We start from the raw sequence: 22,677 nt of genomic DNA on the forward strand, positions 1-22,677 counted from the left end.
CAGTTCCCTAAGGGTGTTCTTGGCCTCAGAGGAGCATCAGCTAATTAGTTGAGATCATGGGCTGTGAAACTACTCAGGCCAGTGACACTAGTACACTATATACTATCCAGGGAACCTGGGCCAATTGGTGTAATGTCTCTGAGCTTCTATTTACTTATCTATAAGTTGGGGGTATGAATAACACTTCCCTCCCAGGGCTGTTGAATTTATATCATCATATAAGATAGTAAGTATATATAGCATTTAGGTGTGACAGAGTGGTACATATTAAATATCATCATCCCTGGTCCACACAGGTGGATACCCATCTCTCCTAGACCATTTGTCACAAAGGTGAGCCCACTACCTCCGACAGCAGCCTTTTTCATCTCTGGACTTCTCTACCTAAGGCAGCTCCCCAGACAGTGTTGAAATCTGTTTCCCTCTTCTCTATACCCTGATGTTCAAGTTCTGGTCTTGGGATCCAAGTTAACAAACATCATCTTTCACATGCCCAAACTTCAAATATTTGAAGACAGAGGTCCAGCCCCTGCAAAGACTCTTCCCAAGTCACTCAGATCAATGTGTGATTTGGTGCTCAGGTGTTGTCTCAAAGGAAACAAAAAGCAAATCCTATTTTAAGGGATCTTGGTAATTTCTGCTGCTTCAGATCCACAGCATCTAATCCCATTTGCCAATAGGTCTTAGATTCCAAAGAAGCCCCAGTGTGACAACACAGCTAAGCATTTGGACAAAACTGAGGGGTGCTGGTCATCAGCGTTGCCAACTGAGTCCCCCAAACAAGTTAGCACTTGTTATGCCTTGCAGACAGGTCTCCCAGGAAAGATGTCTTCCTCTACTGATTGGTGGGTGGTGGGGAGGGCAAATGACAAAAGCTTCAGCTCCTCCTTCTGCTATAGTCCCCCTACCACCCCACCATCACCTCTCACACAGCTGATCACACAGCCTCCTCCCTGGTCTCTCTGCCTCCTTTCTCCGTGCTGTCCTTCTGTGTCAACCATGCCTTATATTTTCTATATTCTAGTGTTTTGACATCTTACTGACCCTGGAGGGACTGTCCCTCCACGAGTTAACTCCTGCCTCACCTAACAAGGTGTATTTTTTCTTGGCAGTCGTCTCTTAATCTGTTGGCCTTGCTATACCTAAATAATAATAAAATCTATATTTTAAAACACTCTCCACAATCTGTTCCTCCTCTTGTGGAAACCTGTACCAGATGAGTGTACTCATTTCTCAAAACTCAACTCTCATCATCTTCTACCCTCTCCTGCGCACTTGAAAACTTTCAGTGGTGTCCTCTTGGCCTCAGGATAACATGGAAAATCCTCACAGTGGTATCCAGAGCCCTGCATGATCTGGACCGTCTCTCTGACCTCCACACTTGGATCCCACCTCTGGGCCTTTGCACCATCCATCTTCCTTGCTCTTCCCAACACTCTCCTCCCCAATCTGTGCGCCACTCTCCTAGCCCTCTTGATCTCAGCCTCCTTAGGGAGGTCTACTCTGACTCCTTCTTCCTCCAGTAATTCTTTTTCTTGGCACCCCTTCAGTTTCCTTCTCAAGATCCATTCATGTGCAAATGTATTACAATTTCTTTGTTTACCATTTCCCCAACTAGAGCGCTGCACCCCATGAGGGCAGGGGCTGCATCTATTATTCTGTCCCTTTGGTATCTATCCCAGCACTCAGAGAACAGTCAGCACTCAGCAAACACGAAACACTGAATGATTGTGCCAGGCTTTGCGCCACTCTCTGTTTATATGGGCTCCTTTCATCTCCATGGCAACCCTGTGAGGTGGGAATTACCATCTCTATCCCATCAGGGAGGAAACAAAGACTCAGAGAGGTAAAGTAACCTACCCAGGGTCGCACAGCAGCTGTCATGGACAAGGGATCCAAACCTAGATCAGTCTGTTTGCCACAGTTGGGCTCTCTACTCCCCTGGGGCAGACCAACTCTCTCCATGACAGGACACTAACTGCCGCCCTGTGAAAATCACAGTTAGCTCTAAGCTTCCTTTTTGGTCTGGCAGATTATCAACTCAGAGGATACAAGTCCAGAAGCTCAGATGAAAAAAAAAGTATCTTATCTAATATACCCTAACCAAGTCTCAGACCCTAATTTAAGCTACCGGAGCAAATTACATGATGGTGCAAACAAGACCTTTAAGTTGACAGCCATCTCCTCGAGCTCTTCTCTTCTTTAAATAGCAAAATTATGTGAAATAAATGTTCTCTGCTATTTTGGTAAATTACATGCTGTATATACACAACAAATGCCAAGAAATTGTGAGCCAACCTGTTTCAAAGCCCTCACACACTTAACGTATGTCACTGCGATTTTATCTTTCATATCACATTTTTCCACCCCCCAGCTTGGGATATCTTGGCTCCGATGGTTGATAAATACTTTTAGGAACCTGACTGATTCAAGATGTAGCCTGGCTTTCTGAGTATCATTTAGTGTCAAAGGTCTCTCTGTATGTCTGTCTTAAAACAAGTTTTCCTAAATAAAGGTGCCCTGGCTTCTAGTTGTGTGCCAGAGAAGGAGTTTGAACAGATCCTGGTTTACAACTGCAGGGAGGTAAGCCACTTTCTCAGAGTCACATTTCACAAAGTCAGTGTACTCCAAGCTCAGGCAGAAAGGTGACTTGAATGGAGCCGGGTTGAGGGAAGCTAGCATTCATTTTTTCCTGATTTTCCCATTAACCTTCTCGGTGGTCCTGCAAGCCCATTGTCATTCCCATTCCACAGATGAAAGCATCTGCAACAGGCTTACCAGATGCCACATGATCAATAAGAGCTCTGTAAATAGTTGCTATTATTATTTATATGTATTATTAAAGTAATAGATGTGCAGGTTAAAAATTGTCAATATTACAGAAAGGTCCAAGAAAAAAAAATGCCCTTCCCATGCAAAAAGTCCCCCTTCCATGCAGTCCTTCCCCCAGAAGCAACCAGTCTTTGATTTATTAGGGATCCTTCTAGAGTACCTAGAACTGTGGAAACATAAATGCAGCAGGACTTCTCAGACTTGAACACGCACACAAATTATCTGGGGACCTGGTTAAAATGCAGATGCTGACTCAGTAGGTCTGGGTTAGGGCCTGGAACTCTGAATTTCCAACAAGGTTGTAGGGGATACTGGGGCCGCTGGTTCAAGATCACATTTAAATCTTAGTAACAAAGGACCTAGATTACAAGGTCATATTCTAGTGTATTTAATAATAAACCCCAGGACACCCGGGTGGCTCAGTTGGTTAAATGTCTGACTATTGATTTCAGGTCAGGTCATGATCTCAGGGTCATGAGATAGAACCCTGAGCTGGGCTCTGAGCTGGGTGTGGAGCCTGCTAAGGTTCTCTTTCTCCCTCTCCCTCTCCCTTGGCCTCTCCTCCCACCCTACATGCACTCTCTCTCTCTCTAAAAAATAAAATAATAAGCCCCAGTCTTTTCCTGTTGGCTCTTACAGATTAACTTGTGTGTGTGTGTTTATTGTGATAAAATATACATAAAATAAAAATCGCCATTTCGACAATTGTAAGCATACCGTTAGCAGCCTTGAGTACATTCACATTATTGTACAACCACCACCACCATCCATCTCCAGAACTTTTCATCTTCTCCAGCCGAAACTCTGTTCCCATTAAACACTAACTCCTAGGACACCTGGTGGCTCAAAGCTCAAAGGTTGAGTTCAGGTCGTGATCCCGGGGTTCTGGGATCAAGTCCTGCATCAAACTCTCCATGGGGAACCTGCTTCTCCCTCTGCCTATGTCTCTGTGTCTGTCTCTGTGTCTCTCATGAATAAATAAATAAAATCTAAAAAAAAAGATAAAATAAAAAGATAAACTGACTCCCTTTCTCCTGAGCCCCTGGCAACTGCTATTCTATTTTCTGTTCCTGTGAATTTGACTATGTTAGGCTTCCTTATATAGGTGAACTCTTTCATGTCAGACTTATTTCATTTAGCAGGGTATCTTCAAAGTTCATCCACATTGTGGCATGTGTGAGAATTTCCTTTTTTCAAGGCTGCTTCATATTTCATTGTATATACACACCACACTTTGTTTATCCATTCATCCATTGGTGGACACCTGGACTGTTGTGATATTGTGATACTGATCAACAATTTTTTAAAACATTTTCCTAAGTGGATGTGCCATAATCTGTGTAATTATTCCCCTCATGATGATTGTTTCTGGTTTTGCTGCAAAAGCTTGCCAGCACCAGAAGAGACTATAGCAGAGTGGCTGAGAGTGGGGACTCTGAAATCAGATGGCTTTGCCAAAGTCCAGCTTAGACACCTACTATCTGACCATAGGTAAGCTCCTGGCCCCTCTGTGCTTGACTATCCTCATCTGTAAAATGGGGTTAACGACACCCCATTAGCAAACACTAACCTGCGAGATTACGTACTGTAATCAATGCAGAGCACAAACCTGGCACCTGGCATGGTAAGCTAACAATCCTTATCAGCAGTTGTTCGTACAGTAAATCATCACCTGCTCGTGTCTGTCCCTGCATTGAACCGCCAGCAGCACGATTCTGAGTGGGAGCACAGAGCGCTTAAAATTTTGAAAGCTGTCACAGGTTACCTTCCTCCAAGTTGCAGTGGTCACTATTTGCCACAAAAAGAGGTGTGGAGCTCTGGACAGTCCTTGAGGAGAGAGTGTGATACAAGCAGGATTCAGGGAAGATTATCAGGCCACATAGTCATTTCCTTCCGTGATATTACCCTCAGAGTCAAGGGTGATCCATCGACCTTCCCTTTATCCCTGAAAATGAGGTGATAATGCATGGAAATGTCCATTTCCTTCACTCATCTGATACTTCTCTATATTTCCATCTCCTACAAGTATCTTGGGGGCTGTTTATGCTTCTGATTGGGAGGTTACTTCTTGGGGGACAAGGAGTCCCACCTGTTTGCAATTCCTTCCCATTTAATACCACCCCTTACTCAGAGGGCTGCAGAGTTGAAACGTCACACACACACCCAGCTAGCCTTCCATGGTGTTTGTTATTTGTAGCATTTCTTACAATGTACAAGATAGCTATGTAGTGATACACACACACATACACATCTTTTTATTCATTTTTTTAAGATTTTATTTATTTATTTGACAGAGAGAGAGAGAGCACAAGCAGGGGGAGCAGCAGGCAAAGGGAGAGGGAGAAGCAGGCTCCCTGCTCAACAGAGAGCCCGACACAGGGCTTGATCCCACGACCCTGGGATCATGACCTGAGCTGAAGGCAGACACTTAACCCACTAAGCCACCCAGGCGCCCCCCTACGCACCTTTTTAAGGTGCTGCTCCCCTCCCCAGCAGACTATGAGCACCACAGGAAGGAGCCTAAGTCTGTAGGAAATCCCTTTGAAATCCTAGCAAGTACCTTTGGAGGTGCTACAAGGCAGGTGCTCAATAAATATTTGTTGAATAAATGAACAAATGGATTCCAGTAACATCTGTGGCAGTATTAAGGGCTGAGGATCTTTTTTTGGATGGTGAAACATAACAAAATTTATCATTGTAATCATTCGTAGGTGTATAGTTCTGTGGCATTAAATATGTTCACCCTGTTGCTCAACCAGCACCACCATCCATCTCCAGGACTGTTTCATCTTCTCAAACAGAAACTCTGAACCCATTAAACACTAACCCCCCATTCCTCCTCCCCCAGCCACTGACCATTGCTACTCTGCTTTGTCTCTATGATGCTGACTACTCCAAGTATCTCAAAAGTGGAATCATATAATATTTGTTGTTTTGTGACAGGCATATTTCACTTAGCATGACATTTTCAAGGTTTATCCACATTGTAGCATGCATTGACATTTCTTCCTGTATAGGACTGAATAGTACTCCATTTTGTGAATGGACCACATTTTGATTATCCGTCCATTCATCTACTGATAAACACTTGGGTTTCTCCCACCTTTGGGGCTATCATGAATAACGCTGCAGTGAACATGGGCATACACTCACAATAGTGCATAACCATTACCTCTATCTGTTCCAGAGAATTTTCATCACCCCAGAAGGAAACCCTGTACCATTAAAGAGTCATTCCACATTTCCCCTCCTCCTCAGTCCCTGGCAAACACTAATCTGCTTCCTGTCTATGCATTTGCCTATTCTGGATAACTTCGCCTCAATGGAATCCTGCAACATGTGACCTTTTGTGTCTGGCTTCTTTCACTCAGCATAATACTTCACCCATCCGTGTTATAGCAGGTGTCAGTGGTTTGAGGACTTTTATACAGTGGTGTGCTACAGACTATTCATATTAGTTCTAAGAGCAGATTGATAGTGAAGTGTTCAGAAATTTGGGGACCCTGTTATTTAAACACTGACAGGTTGAAATTGGTCACATATTGTCATATGCTATACACCCTTATGGTTTGGGGGTTTTAGTTGAAATTCAGTTTATAGGCACACCACTGGCTTGGGAACACTCCCACAATCTCAATCAGCATGCCCCCTAAAGCTACTCCCAATAATACATACTCAGAATAAAACTGGTCTTGCTGGCAAGTACTGCTTAAGTGAAGGCCCAGACCCCACCTTCTATCCAGATTTCTGGGCCTAAGACAGTCTGTCTCCTGGCCTTTGCTCTTCGGTGACGTCTGCCTCCCAGCTCCAAGGGAGACTCCAGCTCCAGATGGCAGGGACATTTGCCTGAGCCCTGTATCACAGGGGTTCTGGGCCTCTCAGATAAGGCAGACGAGCGGCAGGCACCCACCTCAGCCAACAGAATAGAGGCTCCATTCCTCAGCCTGTTTCATGATTGGCAGGGGGCAGGCATACAGCAGAATCATTCATCTGGCTCCAATGCATTAAATCAGTCCCCAGATCAGCAACAACAGCACCACCTGGGAACGTGTCAGAAATGCAAGATCTCAGTTCCTGGCTAAGACCTACTGAATCGGACCCTCTGGGAGTGGGGCCCAGCCATTAGTGTTGTGACCAGCCTTGTTGGGGTTCTAAGGCTCCATCCAGATCAAAACCCTTGCACCAGTGTGATGACCTGCAGAGTTGTCAGCCAGTGTAGAATGAAGCTTTGCCTTTTGATTCCTGCTCCAAAACACACCATTTCGCACTGTCTGGCAAATCTTTCCCACATAGGCCAGTTCAGTTCAGGCCTCACATTCATTCCCCAGACACATGTGAATTCAGGAGAGAGAAACTGATGCCTGGTGATTAGGACCTCGGGCTCAAATACAAAAGCCAACCAGTTTGATCCTCAACTCCCTCAAGCTGTGTGATCTTGGGTGAATGCCTTTACCTCCCTGAGCATATTTCCTCATCTGTAAAATGGAGACAACAGTAGTACCTAATTCATAGGTTAATTGTCAGGGTAATGGGAGAAAATGTGAAAGGCTTATAGCATAGCTCTTAGCATATAACAAGCACTCAATAAAAATAGCTATACGGTTTGAGAACTATTTTCTAAGAAGTTTAAGGGAGGGGAATTCAATGTTTGTACAGTGATTTAAATTTGTCTGCATAATAACTCTGGAGGGGCTTATTTGTAGCAAATGCCATTGGTTCCTGTCACAGATCCCCTTTACCAGACTGGTGCATCTCCCAGGTGCCCCAGGATTGGCTGCTTACAGCTCACAGCTGCAGTCTGCTCTAGAAGATTGCCCTTGTTTGAGAGGAGCTGCCTCACCTGGGGACACCTGGGAGGTTATGCTCTTCACCACTGGGGTGATGTGCCAATAACCTATGTGAGCCCAGCGCCCCCAGGATTCTGGGTGGGACGATCTAAATGGCATAGTTCACATTCCAGAGTTCCCCATCGGATCAGATTCCAGCAGAAACCACATCCCTGTTCAGCTTGTCCCTCTGCCTTGTCCTTCCACCCTCACTTCACAATGGAAGTACTTCCTTAACAAATAATTGCACAAGAATCCCCAACCCATTGTTTGCAGAAATATAATTTATCATAAAATTCATTTGAAATCTCAAGAGAACCAGAATAGCCAATGCAATAAAATCAAAATAAGAACAAAATTGGAGGCCTCATACTTCCTGATTTCAATCCTGACTACAAAACTACAGTGGTACCGGCCTAAGGAAAGACATATAGACCATGGAATAGAATAGAGAGCTCAAATATAAACCCTCAGATATACAGCCAAGTGATTTTTTTAAAGATTTTATTTATTTATTTATTCATGAGAGACAGAGAGAGAGGGAGAGAGAGAGGAAGAGACACAGGCAGAGGGAGAAGCAGGCTCCACGCAGGGAGCCCAACATGGGACTCGATTCTGGGTCCCCAGGATCACACCCCGGGCCAAAGGCAGTGCCAAACCGCTGGGCCACTGGGGCTGCCCCAGCCAAGTGATTTTTGACAAGTGTGCCAAGACCATTCAATGGGAGTTGAAGGACAATCTTTTCAACAAATAATGCTGGGAAAACTGAATTTCCACATGCAAAATAATGAAGCTGGACCCTTGCCTTATACCATACACAAAAATCAACTCAAATGGATCAAAGACTTAATCCTACAAAAATCTCTTACAAGAAAATATAACGAAAAAGACTCATGGCATTGGATTTGGCAGGACTATATCACAATTAAAAACTTGTATGCAGGGAATCCCTGGTTGGCTTAGCAGTTTTGTGCCCACCTTCGGCCCAGGGCGTGATCCTGGAGACCCGGGATGGAGTCCCACATCAGGCTCCCTGCAGGGAGCCTGCTTCTTCCTCTGCCTGTGTCTCTGCCTCTCTCTCTCTCAATCTGTGTCTCTCATGAATAAATAAATAAAATCTTAAAAAAATAATAAAATAAAAACTTGTATACATCAAAGGACATAGTCAACAGGGTGAAAAGGCAACCTGTGGAATGGGAGAAAATATTTGCAAATTACATCTTGGATAAGGGATTGATATCCAGAATATATCAACAACAAAAACCCCAAACAACCTGATTGAAAAATGGATAAAAGACTTGAACAAACATTTATTTCAAAGAAGATATACAAATGGCCAATAAACACATTAAAAGATGCTCAGTTTTAGGGAAATTCACATCAAAACCACAATGAGATACTATTTCACACCCATTAGAATGGCCTTTACCCAAAAAATGAAACACAGTATTATTGGCAAGGATATAGAAACATTGGAACTGTTCCTTCATTGATCATGGGAATGTAAACTGGTATAGATGCCCTGGAAAACAATATGCAGGCTCCTCAAAAAATTAAACATAGAATTATCATATGATCCAGCAATTCCACTTCTGTGTATAGAACCAAAAGAATTGAAAGCAGGGACTCAAACAGATATTTGCACACCCGTGTTCATAAGCAGCATTATTCACAACAGCCAAGAGGCAGAAATAACCCAGGTGTCCACTAATGTATGAATGGATTAAAAGTTGTGGTATATCCATACAATGGAATAGTATTTAGCCTCAAAAAGGAAGGACATTCTGACACGTGCTGCAACATGAATGAGTCTTGAGGCTGTTATTCAAAGTGAAATGAGCCAGTCACAAAAGCACAAATACTGTATGATTCTACTTACATGAGGTAACTAGAGTAGTCGAATTGAGAGACAGAAAGTAGAATTGTGGTTAGTGGGGGTTGGAGGGAGAGGGGAATGGGGAGTCAGTGTTTCACAGGTAGAGTTTCAGATCGGGAAGATAAAGAATTCTGGATTTGGATGATGGTGATGGTTGTGCAACCGTGTGAACATGCTTAAAGCCACAGAATTGACACTTACAAATGGTTGAAATGGCAAATTTTATTTTATGTATATTTTACCACCATTGGAAAAAAAAAAGGATCCCACCATACAGCTCTGCTTCTAAGGAATCCAATTTCTTTTTTTTAAGATTTATTTATTTATTCATAGAGACGCAGAGAGAGAGAGAGAGGCAGAGACAGAAGAAGGCACCATGCAGAGAGCCCGATGTGGGACTCGATCCAGGGTCCAGGATCATGCCCTGGGCTGCAGATGGTGCTAAACTGCTGCGCCACCGGGGCTGCCCAGGAATCCAATTTATTACACAATTATCACACCCCATTTAGAGAGGAGGTAAAGTGAGGCTCAGAGTGACTATAGATATATCTTAGCCAGTGGGGATGATAATAGTCACCACCACTCAGGTTTCTGTGAGGATTAGGTCAAATAATGATGTATGTAAAGATTTCTGATCAAAGAAGAGCATTTCCCATCAGGATGTGAAAGAAGGAAAGCAGAAAGGAGTCGTGGTAGCTTCGACTGAATTATGGTCGAATATTGGCAATTTTACATGGTTCAACCTAATAGAAGTGTTTGGTCCTTAAGCTGGACGGCAGATTCTATATAATTGTAAATGCTTTAAATATCTCAAAATAAAATGTTTTTATGGAATAAAAATTAGAGTGGGTAGAGAGAAATAGAAGGGTTTGGAGCTATAGCATCCTGTCTTTGGCTGGGAATATAAGGTTTATGATCTGACAGGCATCAGGCTTTGTGTCTCTAGCTGTGTGGCTGTGGGTGAGTCACGTGACTTCTAGGGCCTCCGTTTTCTTTTCTAGAAAGAGGTGATCACCTCCCAACCTCAGCAGTTGTGCAGATCGAATGCTGGTAAACAACAGGTAGCACGGGGCACAGAACGTAAGCTCGATGCTGCTGGACTGTGGTGGTGGTGCTAAGACAGGATGGAGAGTTAGCTCCAGGCTTTTCTGTCAGACCAGAATGGCCTGCAAACCCCGTGCTCTGTGCTCAGCCCCACAGTTCTAGTCCAAGGCGAGCTTGACCACTCAAGCTCTCTGGGCCCAGCCTTGTCAGAGAATGGGGGTTCAGGTATTTGCAAAATTACTGTGATTTCATCTGGTTTTTTTCTTTTCTCCAACCTCACAAGCAGGACATGTTCCCCATGCTTCTGCAATTTGAAGCTTTACCCTTTCTATGTCAGAGTACCAGTTATTGCTTGGTGAAATACATGGAATAATGCAAGTTAATAAATAAATTAATTAATAATAATGATAGCAGTATATTTTACTTGCCTATTTCTCCTGTTTTACCTTGTTAAAACATTGCCCAAATTTACCCTCTAGCCATTCATGTCTGTGACATCCCAGAGTTCTTTTTTCAAAGCCTTGATGGGAACAGGCATTACTCACTCAATATCACTCTTGTGACAAGAGGGACACCTCTATCCTATCTCTGCTATGACCCCAAAACCCACCACAGGGCTGGCAGACAGGAGTTTTGTATTTGGGAATGAAGGAGTTGGAAGGACACAGGTAATTTTGCTGCTGAACCCCAGATGACGTGATTGCTGCTCAGAAAAATCAAGGCTTTTCCAGAGTAACAAGAGCATAATTTGAGGGAATGTATTGCAAAGTGGAGTCCATGGGTCTCAAACTCAAAGGCCTACAGGGCCAGACAAAGGGGGTAAGTGCCACGTAAGAGGAACACAGAACACATGAGGATAAGTGGCAAAGGACCCTCAGGGCTGGAGGTAATTGGGAGAGGAGGAAATTGCCATCAAGTTTGGTGTGTCCTGTCTACAGGGAGCACACTACCCAGATCTAGCCACACAGCTCCCTTATAGGAACGTGGGCCCCAGATGACCAAATACTCTTTTTTCAAAAGGTAATCCCTCAGGCAGCCTGGGTGGCTCAGCAGTTTAGTGCCACCTTCAGCCCAGGGCCTGATCCTGAAGACCCAGGATCGAGTCCCACATCGGGCTCCCTGCATAGAGCCTGCTTCTCCCTCTGCCTATGTCTCTGCCCCTCTCTCTTTCTCTGTGTCTCCCATGAATAAATAAATAAAATCTTTTTTTAAAAAAAAAAAAAAGTAATCCCTCCACCCAACATAGGGCTCAACCCTACAGCTGAGATCAAGAGTCACATGCTCTCTCTACCAACTGAGCCAGCCAGGTGCCCCAGATACTCTATGTTTTGAAGAGACATGAGATACCTGGCTTTTTACACTAATTCTCCCAATTTAAAAACTTGGTCATCCACTTTAAGTTAAAAAGTAGTCTGGGCAGCCTTTTGTGGGCATAATGTAACCCCTAGGTGACCAAGTTGTTACCTCTGTTACATACAGAAAGACAAATCTAAATTCTGAAACACATGTGATTCCAAACAGTATTTACATCTAAAACACAGATAACCTCTTTCACATAGCTTAACCTGTAAGTAGGGTCCCCCTGGAGTTGTGCAGTGCCCAACCTGTACGAATGTATGTGGCAGCCCTGATATGTAACTCTTGAAGCTGTCAGATCCCCATCAGTCCAACTCAATAGAAATGCCAACCCCCTCCCCCCACATCAAGTCTCTGGATCACAAGAAAAAGCCTTTCACCTGTCTTGGGCACAAGGGCTGTGCAGCAAGGCCATCGAAGGGAAGTTCTAGCTATCATGACCAGATTTGCTCTGTCCTCTAGGGTGGTGAAATTCCGTCGCACGGGCGAGAGTGCAAGGTCAGAGGATGACACGGCTTCGGGAGAGCATGAGGTCCAGATTGAAGGGGTCCGCGCGGGCCTAGAGGCTGTCGAGCTGGACGATGGGGCAGCTGTGCCCAAGGAGTTTGCCAATCCCACTGACGGTGAGAGGGCTCTGCAGTTGGGACATCAGCCTGGGCCACAGTCAGGGGCTCTGAGGTGCCAGTGTGACCTCCCCAGATCGTGCTCTCAGAGGCATCTAGTGAAGGGGCAGGTAGGAGGGCCTAGAGGGCCCAGAGGTGACACTGGAAGTGTGGGCTGGGCCTACATGGCTTCCTCCAGCAGTAAGGTTACATCACAATCCCTGCCAGTCAGCTTCATTGCATTACACCCAGCTGAGGACAGCAGCAACAATGATGGTGTTGGTGGTGATGGTGATGATGGTGGTGGTGATGGTGATGATGATGATTATGAAGGTGAGGAGGAGGAGGAGGATAGTGATGATGACCATGGTGGTGGTGGTGGTGATGATAGTGTAATGATGATGGTGGTGATGATGATGGTGTTGGTGATGAGGGTGATGACCATAGTGACAGGATCAGCTGACACTGCCTGAGGATTTACTCTGGGCCAGGCACTCTGCTAAGCACTTTACACATATTACCCATTTAATCTTCACACCAGTTCCAACTGGAACTATTATACTTATCTTCCCCATTTTGTAGAAGAGAAAACTGAAGCACAGAAAGACTAAGTATCTTGCCCAGGGTCACACAGCTAAAAATTAGCAAAGCTGGATCTACAGCCAGGCAATGTGGCCTCAAAGCCCATATTCCAACCTATGACCTTGTGCTCCTCTGAGTAGAACTGGTCAAACAAGACACCTGAGGTGGTACCATGGGACCTCATCTCCCCTCACACATGATGCTGATGGATGAAAGCATTCCATGCATTCCTGCAAGGCCCCAGATTCCCAACATGAGAGAGGGTTAATGTCTTAAACCCAAAGCCTAGTTGGGTTGGGAGATCTAAGGAGGCAATGACCAGGAGGGGGCAGGTAGTGGTTGGGAGCATTGTCTACTCCCAGCTGATCTGGGCTCAGCTCCCAGAGCTACAGTGTGGCAGCTGTGTGACACTGGGCAAGTCCATGTCCTCCTCTGCAAAATGGAACTGGGACTGGGTCTGAACTAATAGTCGAGCAGGACTAAGTGGGGTAGTGTACATCAATGCCTTTCTGCAGTGCCTGGCCCACAGTGAGCAATCAGACACACACCATTACTCTACGTATTATTATTCTTATTATTGAGGACTCTGTAGGACTCACTCTGCTTTCTCCTCCGTATTTTTTGCTGGAGGAAACCAGTCCCTGCTGATGTGATAAACACCGGCTCACACTTCTGGAGAAAATCATGATTGATGTAAGAGATCCATGATTGAAATTCTAAAAAGATGACAACTCCCAGTGGGGAGCTGATGAGACCCTCAGAGGCAGCCCACAGAAGGGCCACCCAGCACGCTCCCTTTAGTATTTTTATTTTTTTAATTAACTTTTTTGGAAACCATTTTAGGGTTACAGAAAAGCTGCAAACATAGTTCTGAGAGCTCCCACATACCCTTCATGCAGCTTCCCCCGACGCTAACATCTTACCCGGTCATGGTGCATTTGCTAAAACTAAGAAACCAACACTGTGTCGTCCTATTTACTAAACCCCAGACTTTATTCAGATGTCACCAGTTTTTGCAGCAGTGCTGTTGCAGGACATAGACCAGCCTAGTAGATTATGTTTAGTCATTATATTTTTTGAAAATACTTACTAGCATATCAATTACCTCCTACTTTTTCTGAGCGCACAAATAACATATTTGTTTGGAAAAGTTAGAAAGTGAATGCTATCCTCAAAGATGATTCTGTTAACGGTTTTTGAACCCTTGTCTTTCTTCCCCTGCATGGCGCACACGTACGTTTCTAATTCTATCACAAAGGCCCCTCTTAATGATGCATACCTCTCCCCAGTTTAATTTTTGACTTCACAATATAATGTGGACAGCTCCATCGGAGTGCAGCGGCACTTTGCTTTTAAAAAGTCTTTCTTAAAAAAAAAAAAAAAAAAAAAGTCTTTCTTAAAAAATAAAAAAATAAAAAAATAAAATAATAAAATAAAAAGTCTTTCCTGCTTTCCCAACTATGGAAGCGATGCATTGTTGAAGACAGCTAAAATCTCATAGGATTTCTCTCTTGCTCTCTCCAAAGACAACAAAAATGAAACCACAATTCAAGTTAGGTACGCATTCCATGCATTGCCACATACATGCATCCACATGCATACACGTACACACAGGCACGTACATTTCCAAGAAGAAAAGCGTAGTAAATATGCTGCCCATTTTGCTTTGTTTTAAAAAATTAATTAGCCATATGTTGTGTGCATCTTTCTATATCTGCACATTCTTTTTAACAGGCAGGTCATATTTTATAATGTGGATATATAAAAATTTATATATAATTATGATATGTATAGTAATTTATCTAACCAACCCTTGTTGAGAGACATGCTGGGTTTTCCAGTTTTCCCTTTTACAAACAGTGGGCTTTGTAGCTGGAATGTTTTTCTAGGATAACATTTCTAGGAGTGGTGTGCTGCCTTTACTAAGTTTGACTGAAACGCCTTCCCCCACCCTGCACTCCCACATGAGGATAATTGCAGGATGCACTCATTCCTTCCTCCCGTCTCCCTTTCTCCTTTCCAGATACTTTCATGGTGGAAGATGCGGTGGAAGCCATTGGGTTTGGAAAATTTCAATGGAAGCTGTCTGTTCTCACAGGCTTGGCTTGGGCAAGTATTTCTGGGAGCGGTGACCTTACATTCAGTCTCCAGGAAACCTTCATGCTATTCAGCTGGGTTCCAGGGCCGGGGCTGTGAGGAAGGACATAATTCTCTCCACATGGAGCCTTTGCTTGAATCACCAAAAGTTTATGTTGAGTGATGCTGGTGATCATGAAGATCTGGCCTTGGCCGGAGTTTGGGTGTGGTTGGTCATTGCCCTCAAGGTAGATTTGAAGTTTCTAGCTAATTAAGTGGTTCTCAACCCTTTGGGGGCTCAGGGCTGCCATAAGATTATGATGTCTTCTGTGGAGCTCACCCTAGATAAACATGCACAAACGAAAATGTGCCTTCTGCTTTAAGAGGTTCATGACCCCTTGTTATAAATCTAACCTACCTCCAGCAAAGAACACATCTAGACCTTTAATGCAACTGAAACTGATTTTTGGTGAATGTTGCAAGATGGTGAGCTAACCTATTTTTTCAAATGGATCTCCAAATTCCCCGTATCACTGTCCCCCCCGCCCCAATTTAAAAAGCCATCTTTTATCTATCGCATTCCCACGGCCAAGGAGATCGTTTCTGTCTACTCTCAAGAAGATACCATGATGTGTAATTACCAGGGTTTTCTAGTATGTGTTAATATATTAAAAGTTCGTACTTGTTAAATATACTGACAATTCTACATGAACAATGACCTATGCACCAAAGATAAACTAGTCTTTAATTGAGCTAAAAAGAAAAGATCATTGTCTCTCTACCTCTGTAAAAAGTTTTTCTCAGGTTTTAGAAATATAATGCTTCCCCACTTTATTTGAGGAGCACCCCTATTTTTTTAAACACAGAATGTTAGATGCCTCTTCGTCAATTCCTGCATGGTACCTACTGTCTGAGCTACCGGACCTCCGGGTGTGTTTTGATGTGTGGTAGGGTGCACAGCAGCCAGTGGAGGAGGAGGGCTCTGCATGCTCGGGGGTCACGGACTGGGGCGCAGCCACCCCCAGCCCTGGGCTCATCCTGGCCTCACGATGTTCGCTTCCTCCCTGCAGATGGCCGATGCCATGGAGATGATGATTCTGAGCATCCTTGCTCCACAGCTGCACTGCGAGTGGCGACTCCCCAGCTGGCAGGTTGCATTGCTGACCTCGGTAGGCAGCCCCGCAGCTCTCTTCTATCGCATTCAGGACACCCCTAGGGCATTATGTGGGGGTGTCTCCCTCTCTTGCTGCTGCCCAGGGCTCAGCAGCAAAGAATTAAGCCCTGATTAGAAACAACGTGACCCCAGCTTCCTTTACCCCGCCTTGTACCTCACATATCCCGGCAGGTTTGCAGCCAGCACTGCCGCACCCAGGGGGCCAATGACTTGGAGTCCCAGACATTCTACTCAATTACCGGGAAGTTGGAACCCACCTGGACGTAAACCTCATAAGCCTCACTTGACAGCAAAAAGGAGATACCAACTCCTCTTTCACGAGGGTGATCTGGGGATTGAAACAACACAGTGCCTGACACATAGTAGATGTTCAATAAATGGTAGGGAGCACAGCTCCCTGAATTAACACTTGAAGGAGAGTGAGGGAGAATCCGGAGTATTAGGGGAGTTCAGCAGCAACCCTCTAAAAGGGAGGGGAATGGCCAGGCTGGATAAGAGAGTAATAATGATGGTACAAAAGCTAATATTTGAGTTCTCACTGTGCAAAGGGCTTTACAGAGATTACATGCAATCTATGCTTAATATATATTGTGCTCTTTAATTCTCACAACCCTAGGAGGTAGATACTATTATTAGCTGAGGAAAATGAGGCACAGGAAGGTTAAATCACTCACGGAAGGTCACACAGCCTAGCTACCGGCAGGTACAGTAATTGCTAAGCAGGAGCACCTCCCAGAATGCTGTAACTGTTCTGGAATGGCTTGAGCACCTTCAGCAACCAGGCCTGGTCTGATATTAGAAGTAAACTTGTGCAGCCCCATGGGAAGAGTTGTAGAGACACATACACAAGCCTTTAGTGGTTTAGTCACTTAGATGTGTGACCTTGAATGAGGCGCTTTACAGCTCTTCTACATCTCTTCCAAAATGGGGGTGATAATGCCCGTTTCCCTGCAAATGAGCAACAAAATACACACAGTGCCTAGTGTATGGTAGGGCTTGAGTAATTGATACTTCTCTCTCGGATTCCTGATTCTCACTGATACCCCCTGAAGCATACCCAACAGGGCCGTGTTTTTGCGCTGAGGAGCCTTTCTCAGCTGTAACAATCACCATTTACTGAGCCCTTACTGTGTCCCAAACACTGTGCTGCGGGTTTGGCATACATTATCTTTTTAACCTTCTTAACCTTGTGAAAGAGGTGCTCTTATCACTCCCATTTCCACAGATATGGAAACTAAGGCTCAGAGAGGTGTGATGACTTGCAAAGCTCACACAGCCTGTAAGAGACAGAGCTGAAATCCGGGTCTGTAAGACTCAGAGTCTCAACTCCCAGCTATAGCCCTGGACTACTTCCTTATGGTAGAAAATTTGGACTCATGGGCTTGGCGAAGTTGTGAAGTTTCAAAGTTTCATGGCCAAGTTTCTGCGGAAAATTTAGAGCGCCGCAGGAGTTGCTTTACTTGCATAACATACATAAAGAGGATAATGGGGACTACATTATTGTTATAAGAAATACGGTGCAAGTTACCATAATTAGTGTGGTATAGACCAGTGCTCTGCAGGGCCTAGATCTCTCCTTCGGGAGAGGAAATGTGGCAGAATTGTGTTGTTTGTGGGGAATGCTTAATTCTTCCTTGGTGCAAGGATATCCCTTAGCACATAATTAAGGCAACGCTTCATCCCTACACAGCAATCTTCAAACTTCTTTTTTTTTAGATTTTATTTATTTATTCATGAGAGACACAGAATGACAGAGACACAGGCAGAGGGAGAAGCAGACTCCCAGTGGGGAGCCGGATGTGGGACTCCATCCCAGGACCCCGGGATCATGACCTGAGCCAAAGGCTCAGGCTCAACCACTGAGCCACCCAGGAATCCCAATTTTCAAACATTTTTGCTGTAGGTTATCTAGAAAAGAATTTTCTAAAAACTATGCAGACCCCACGACCCTCAAAGGGTTTTAAGTTGACATTAAATATCTTTATTTTATTTTTTAAAACTTTTTTGACATTAAATTTTTTAAAGTTTTATTTATTTAAGTAATCTTTACACCCAATGTGGGGCTCAAACTCACGACCCTAAAATCAAGAGTTGCATGCTCCTCCGACTGAGCCAGCCAGGCACCCCAACATTAAATGTTTTTAAATTGTAGGTTGCAGATTCTATGACTTCTGGTGTATTGAAATATTTAAAAAATTAAGTAAAATTTCATATCTACTTTTTGAAATATGTCCAATGGAATTGAAATACATGTCTGATACCCATGTCCTCTGTTTTAAAATAACATGAATAAGGTCATCAGAAATACTTGGAAATTTTGCATTATTTTGTGTTCTTCTTGGACTGTTATTTTCATTCCATGTCTTCATTTTTTTTTTTTTTTTTGTTAAGATTTTATTTATTCAGGCAGCCTGGGTGGCTCAGCGGTTCAGCACCATCTTCAGCCCAGGGCGTGATCCTGGAGACCCAGGATGGAGTCCCACATAGCTCCTTGCATGGAGCCTGCTTCTCCCTCTGTCTGTGTCTCTGCCTCTCTCTGTGTCTCTCATGAATAAATAAATAATATCTTTAAAAAAAGATTATCTGGGATCCCTGGGTGGCGCAGCGGTTTGGCGCCTGCCTTTGGCCCAGGGCGTGATCCCGGAGACCCGGGATCGAATCCCACATCGGGCTTCCGGTACATGGAGCCTGCTTCTCCCTCTGCCTGTGTCTCTGCCTCCCTCTCTCTCTCTCTGTAACTATCATAAATAAATAAAAAAATTAAAAAATAAAAAAATAAAAAAAAAATAAATAAAAAAAGATTATCTTTTTAGAAAAGATTTTATTTATTCATTCATGAGAGACACAGAGAGAGGCAGAGACACAGGCAGAGGAAAAGCAGGTTCCCTGTGGGGAGCTCAATGTGGGACTCAATTCCAGGACCCTGGGATCAGGCCCTGAGCCAAAGGCAGACGTTCAACCACTAAGCTACCCAGGTGTCCCCATTTCTCCATGTTTTATCCTAGCAATGTTTTACTCTGCTCGAAAGCATGTCATTTGTCACTTGTCAGAATTTCCTAAGCCAAAATATATAAATTTTAAATTATTGTTTTTAATTTTCTGAGCTCATAAGGCTCTTAAGTGTTGACATTTTTCTCCTGCACTGAGTTATCATGATAGTTTTTAGTTATATGCAATAAACCAAAACAAGAAAAAATGAATTTTGATAAATAGCTGTTGAACACAAGTGAATTTTTATCAGGAACATACCTCTTAATGAGTGGTATGGAGTGTCTCTCAATTACATCATGTATTCTTGGATGATTACTTTCTACTAAAGTAAGATGGGGTTTAGCAGCAATTCCCTTCCTATTTTTCATTTTTACCTTATTTACATATCAAAATTGAGGGGGGACTGAAGGAGTTTTGTAACAACTCAATAAACTAATGCCACTTGTTTTTTTTGTTTTTTTTTTCAGCGACTTCCAAGTTATATGCTAAAGAGCATACAGCAACTGCTTATGAAAGATTATTTTCAGTGATCTGATTTACTGATGGCTTCATTAGGTTCTCTTTCAATTTGGTTAAAAATAATAAAAAGGAATTGGAAACTAGATGAGTCGCAAAAGGATTTGTATCTTGTCATTGGTGTCCTTTTTGAGGTGTTCTGAAAGGTTTAGCCTCGAAGCATTGCCCTGTGAGATGCACTGCAGAGATGGGAGGGTGGGGTAATGAGAAGTGGGAGGGGGTGGTTGAAAAAGGTGGGGCAAGAAACAGACAAGAGCCATAGCTTGTTCTCAGGAAAGAGTCTGTATGGAAGTTGAGGACCTGGAAATTAATTCTTTTAAAATTAGCCATGTCTGCTTGGAGCACCTGGCTCTGTGTAGCCTCCATTTGCAGCCCACTGCCCAAGGACATGCCTGTGGTTTGGGGGCAGTGCCTTCACCTCTTTGAGCCTCAGTTGCCTTATTTGCAAAATGGGGATGATAATGGCACCCACCTCGAAGGGCCACCATGAACTTTGGGTAAGATGTGAGTACAAAGCATTTAGTGTGCTGTCCCATACTCGGAGAGGACAAGGATAGGCACAGGTATGAAGGCTCCAGTCAGCCTTCCTGTGTTTAAGATCTGGCTCTACCCTCTGTTCCTGGGATATGGAGCAGGTTTCTTAGCTCTCTGAGCCTCAGGCTTCCCAGCTATAAAATGGGTATAATAATTTAAACTGCATCAGCTCTGTTCAAAAATTAACAATGTAACAGTGACTTTGTGGGGCACACCAAGAGCTCTCCATGAGTGCTTCTGCTTACAAATAGCTTACAGTTCTTTTTTTTTTTTAAAGATTTCATTTATTCATGAGAGACAGAGAGAGAGAGAGAGAGAGGCAGAGACACAGGCAGAGGGAGAAGCAGGCTCCATGCAGGGAGCCTGATGCCAGACTCGATCCCGGGACTCCAGGATCAGTCCCTGGGCCAATAGCAGGCGCTAAACCGCTGAGCCAGGGATCCCAACCTTCTGTCTTCTGTTTTTCTCACTCTCCAAGCTCTACCTTTGAAATTTTCTTAGCAACAGGGTGAGACATTTCTTTGGTAGGTGAGAAATTGTTCAGATGCTAGTTCTGCGCCTATACTGCCCAATCCCAGCTCAGGTAGTGCTGCTTACACCTGTGTGACCCTGGCCAAGGGATGTCCCCTCTCTGAGTCTCAGTTTCCTTATCTGTAAAACAGGGATAATGATATTACCCACCCCACAAGATTGTTGTGGGGCTTAAATAGCAACACGAAGCACCCAAACAGTGTTTGTACCTTAACAGGATCTCAGCCAGTGTTGGCTCATCACTCAGACCAGGATGGGATATCACAGGTTCAAGTCATTGTTCCTCTTCTCTGCGATGCTCCGTGTCACTAACAGACCCTGTCTTTCCATCCACAGGTAGTCTTTGTTGGCATGATGTCCAGCTCTACACTCTGGGGAAACATCTCAGACCAGTACGGCAGGAAAACAGTAAGGCGACCTCTCCTAAGTGCATGTCCTCTGGGTTATCTCCATGGTGGTGTTGACAGGCAGCGAAACAGTGCTGCTGAGCATTTGGGAGGCCCGATGAGCTCTGTCAAAATGCAATGAGAAGACATTGCTCTGAGGCCATGGACTCTCGAAAACACACATGCCTAGTGAGGCCCAAGCGTGTACATTTCAGAATGCAGAAGATGCCACTGGTGCCCACCCGGGTCCCCTTGGCACCCGCTATTCACTTACACAAGCCTGGGGGAAGTCAAGGGCTGGTAGATAAAGTTGTCAACTTTCTTGCCCTAAATGAATCATCTCCTAATCCCAGCAGCACTGAGCTCTGGTCCTTGGGAACTTGCTCATGAAGGTACCTTGAATTGTCTGCTTTCCCCACTCCTCCTGGGATCACCACTTAAATAAACTGTTTGTACTAGAATTCTTGTGTCAGGGTCTGCTTTGGGGGAAGCCCAGCCTCAGATATGACATGAAATGGATTTGCAAACAAGGAAGAAGGGACCTTACAGGTCTGGCATTGCATTGAGCTCGTACTGTTTGATTCACTTGTTACTGCATGGTCCCCTTTGTATTTTACACTGCTCTGGTTTTGCTAGGCTGCACTTGGGTGCTTTGATTCCTTCAGCATGTGAAGTTACAGTTCTCCAAACTATAAACTTGGGCCTGATAGGAGAAAAGAGCTTTGTAGATCTAGAAGCTTTACTTGGTTAAAGGCCCTGCTCAGGAATAGCTGCCACTCCGGTAATGCATTCTGAGTGATTGCACCTGCTGACTGCTTTATTGTTCTTTTTCCTGGACTCTTCTCTTCAGTCTGCAGCTTCTTGGGAGGCAGGGTGGTGTAGTGGTTACATGCTTGGGCTCTGGAATCAGGTGGATCTGGGTTCAGTTGCGACCCTACCACTCCTGGCTGTGTGACCTTGGGCAAGTGAATTGACCTCTCTGAGGATCAATTTCTTCATATGTCTAAAGAAAAAAAATAACAGATTCTACATTTGAGGGTTGAGATCCTAGACATGAATGGCTTTGGACCATGCCAGGCACATCATAGGCACAGGACATATGTGAGCTGGCATTGCAATGAAAGCATTTCTGACAAGTTCCCAGGTGATGCCAATGCTGCTGGTCCGGAGCCCATACTTTGAGAACTATTGACTTAGACTAATGTAGATAGCTAAAAAAAAAACTTAGAATTCTGTTAGGAAAGAAGAATGGAGACATGGATGCTGAGGAGGTAACAGGTGGGGTCCACTATAACCAGCAGACCAGGGACTGGAAATAATACAGTACCTTGTATGGCAGGCCCTGTACCAG

At 44.2% G+C, this 22,677-nt stretch overlaps 2 protein-coding genes across 3 annotated transcripts in view; one reads left to right on the top strand and one right to left on the bottom strand.

The window, feature by feature from the left end:
- Positions 1 to 12,794, bottom strand: part of USP30 (ubiquitin specific peptidase 30) — a 63,732-nt gene extending 50,938 nt beyond the window's left edge. Inside the window, exons 1-2 of one of the 2 annotated variants that reach the window (XM_072802928.1) lie at positions 12,315 to 12,794; positions 6,743 to 6,872 (exon numbers count right to left, since the gene is read on the bottom strand). In XM_072802928.1, coding sequence (XP_072659029.1) covers positions 6,743 to 6,768 — 26 coding nt within the window. In that variant the 5' untranslated portion in view covers positions 6,769 to 6,872; positions 12,315 to 12,794. The remainder of the gene's footprint in view (positions 1 to 6,742; positions 6,873 to 12,314) is intronic. The other variant, XM_072802927.1, reaches the window with a different exon arrangement.
- Positions 1 to 22,677, top strand: part of SVOP (SV2 related protein) — a 70,754-nt gene that overhangs the window by 6,145 nt on the left and 41,932 nt on the right. Inside the window, exons 2-5 of the mRNA XM_072802923.1 lie at positions 12,397 to 12,557; positions 15,142 to 15,227; positions 16,265 to 16,363; positions 21,277 to 21,348. Coding sequence (XP_072659024.1) covers positions 12,397 to 12,557; positions 15,142 to 15,227; positions 16,265 to 16,363; positions 21,277 to 21,348 — 418 coding nt within the window. The remainder of the gene's footprint in view (positions 1 to 12,396; positions 12,558 to 15,141; positions 15,228 to 16,264; positions 16,364 to 21,276; positions 21,349 to 22,677) is intronic.

Source organism: Canis lupus, chromosome 27, assembly GCF_048164855.1.
Source record: "Canis lupus baileyi chromosome 27, mCanLup2.hap1, whole genome shotgun sequence".
Taxonomy (NCBI): Eukaryota; Metazoa; Chordata; class Mammalia; order Carnivora; family Canidae; genus Canis; species Canis lupus.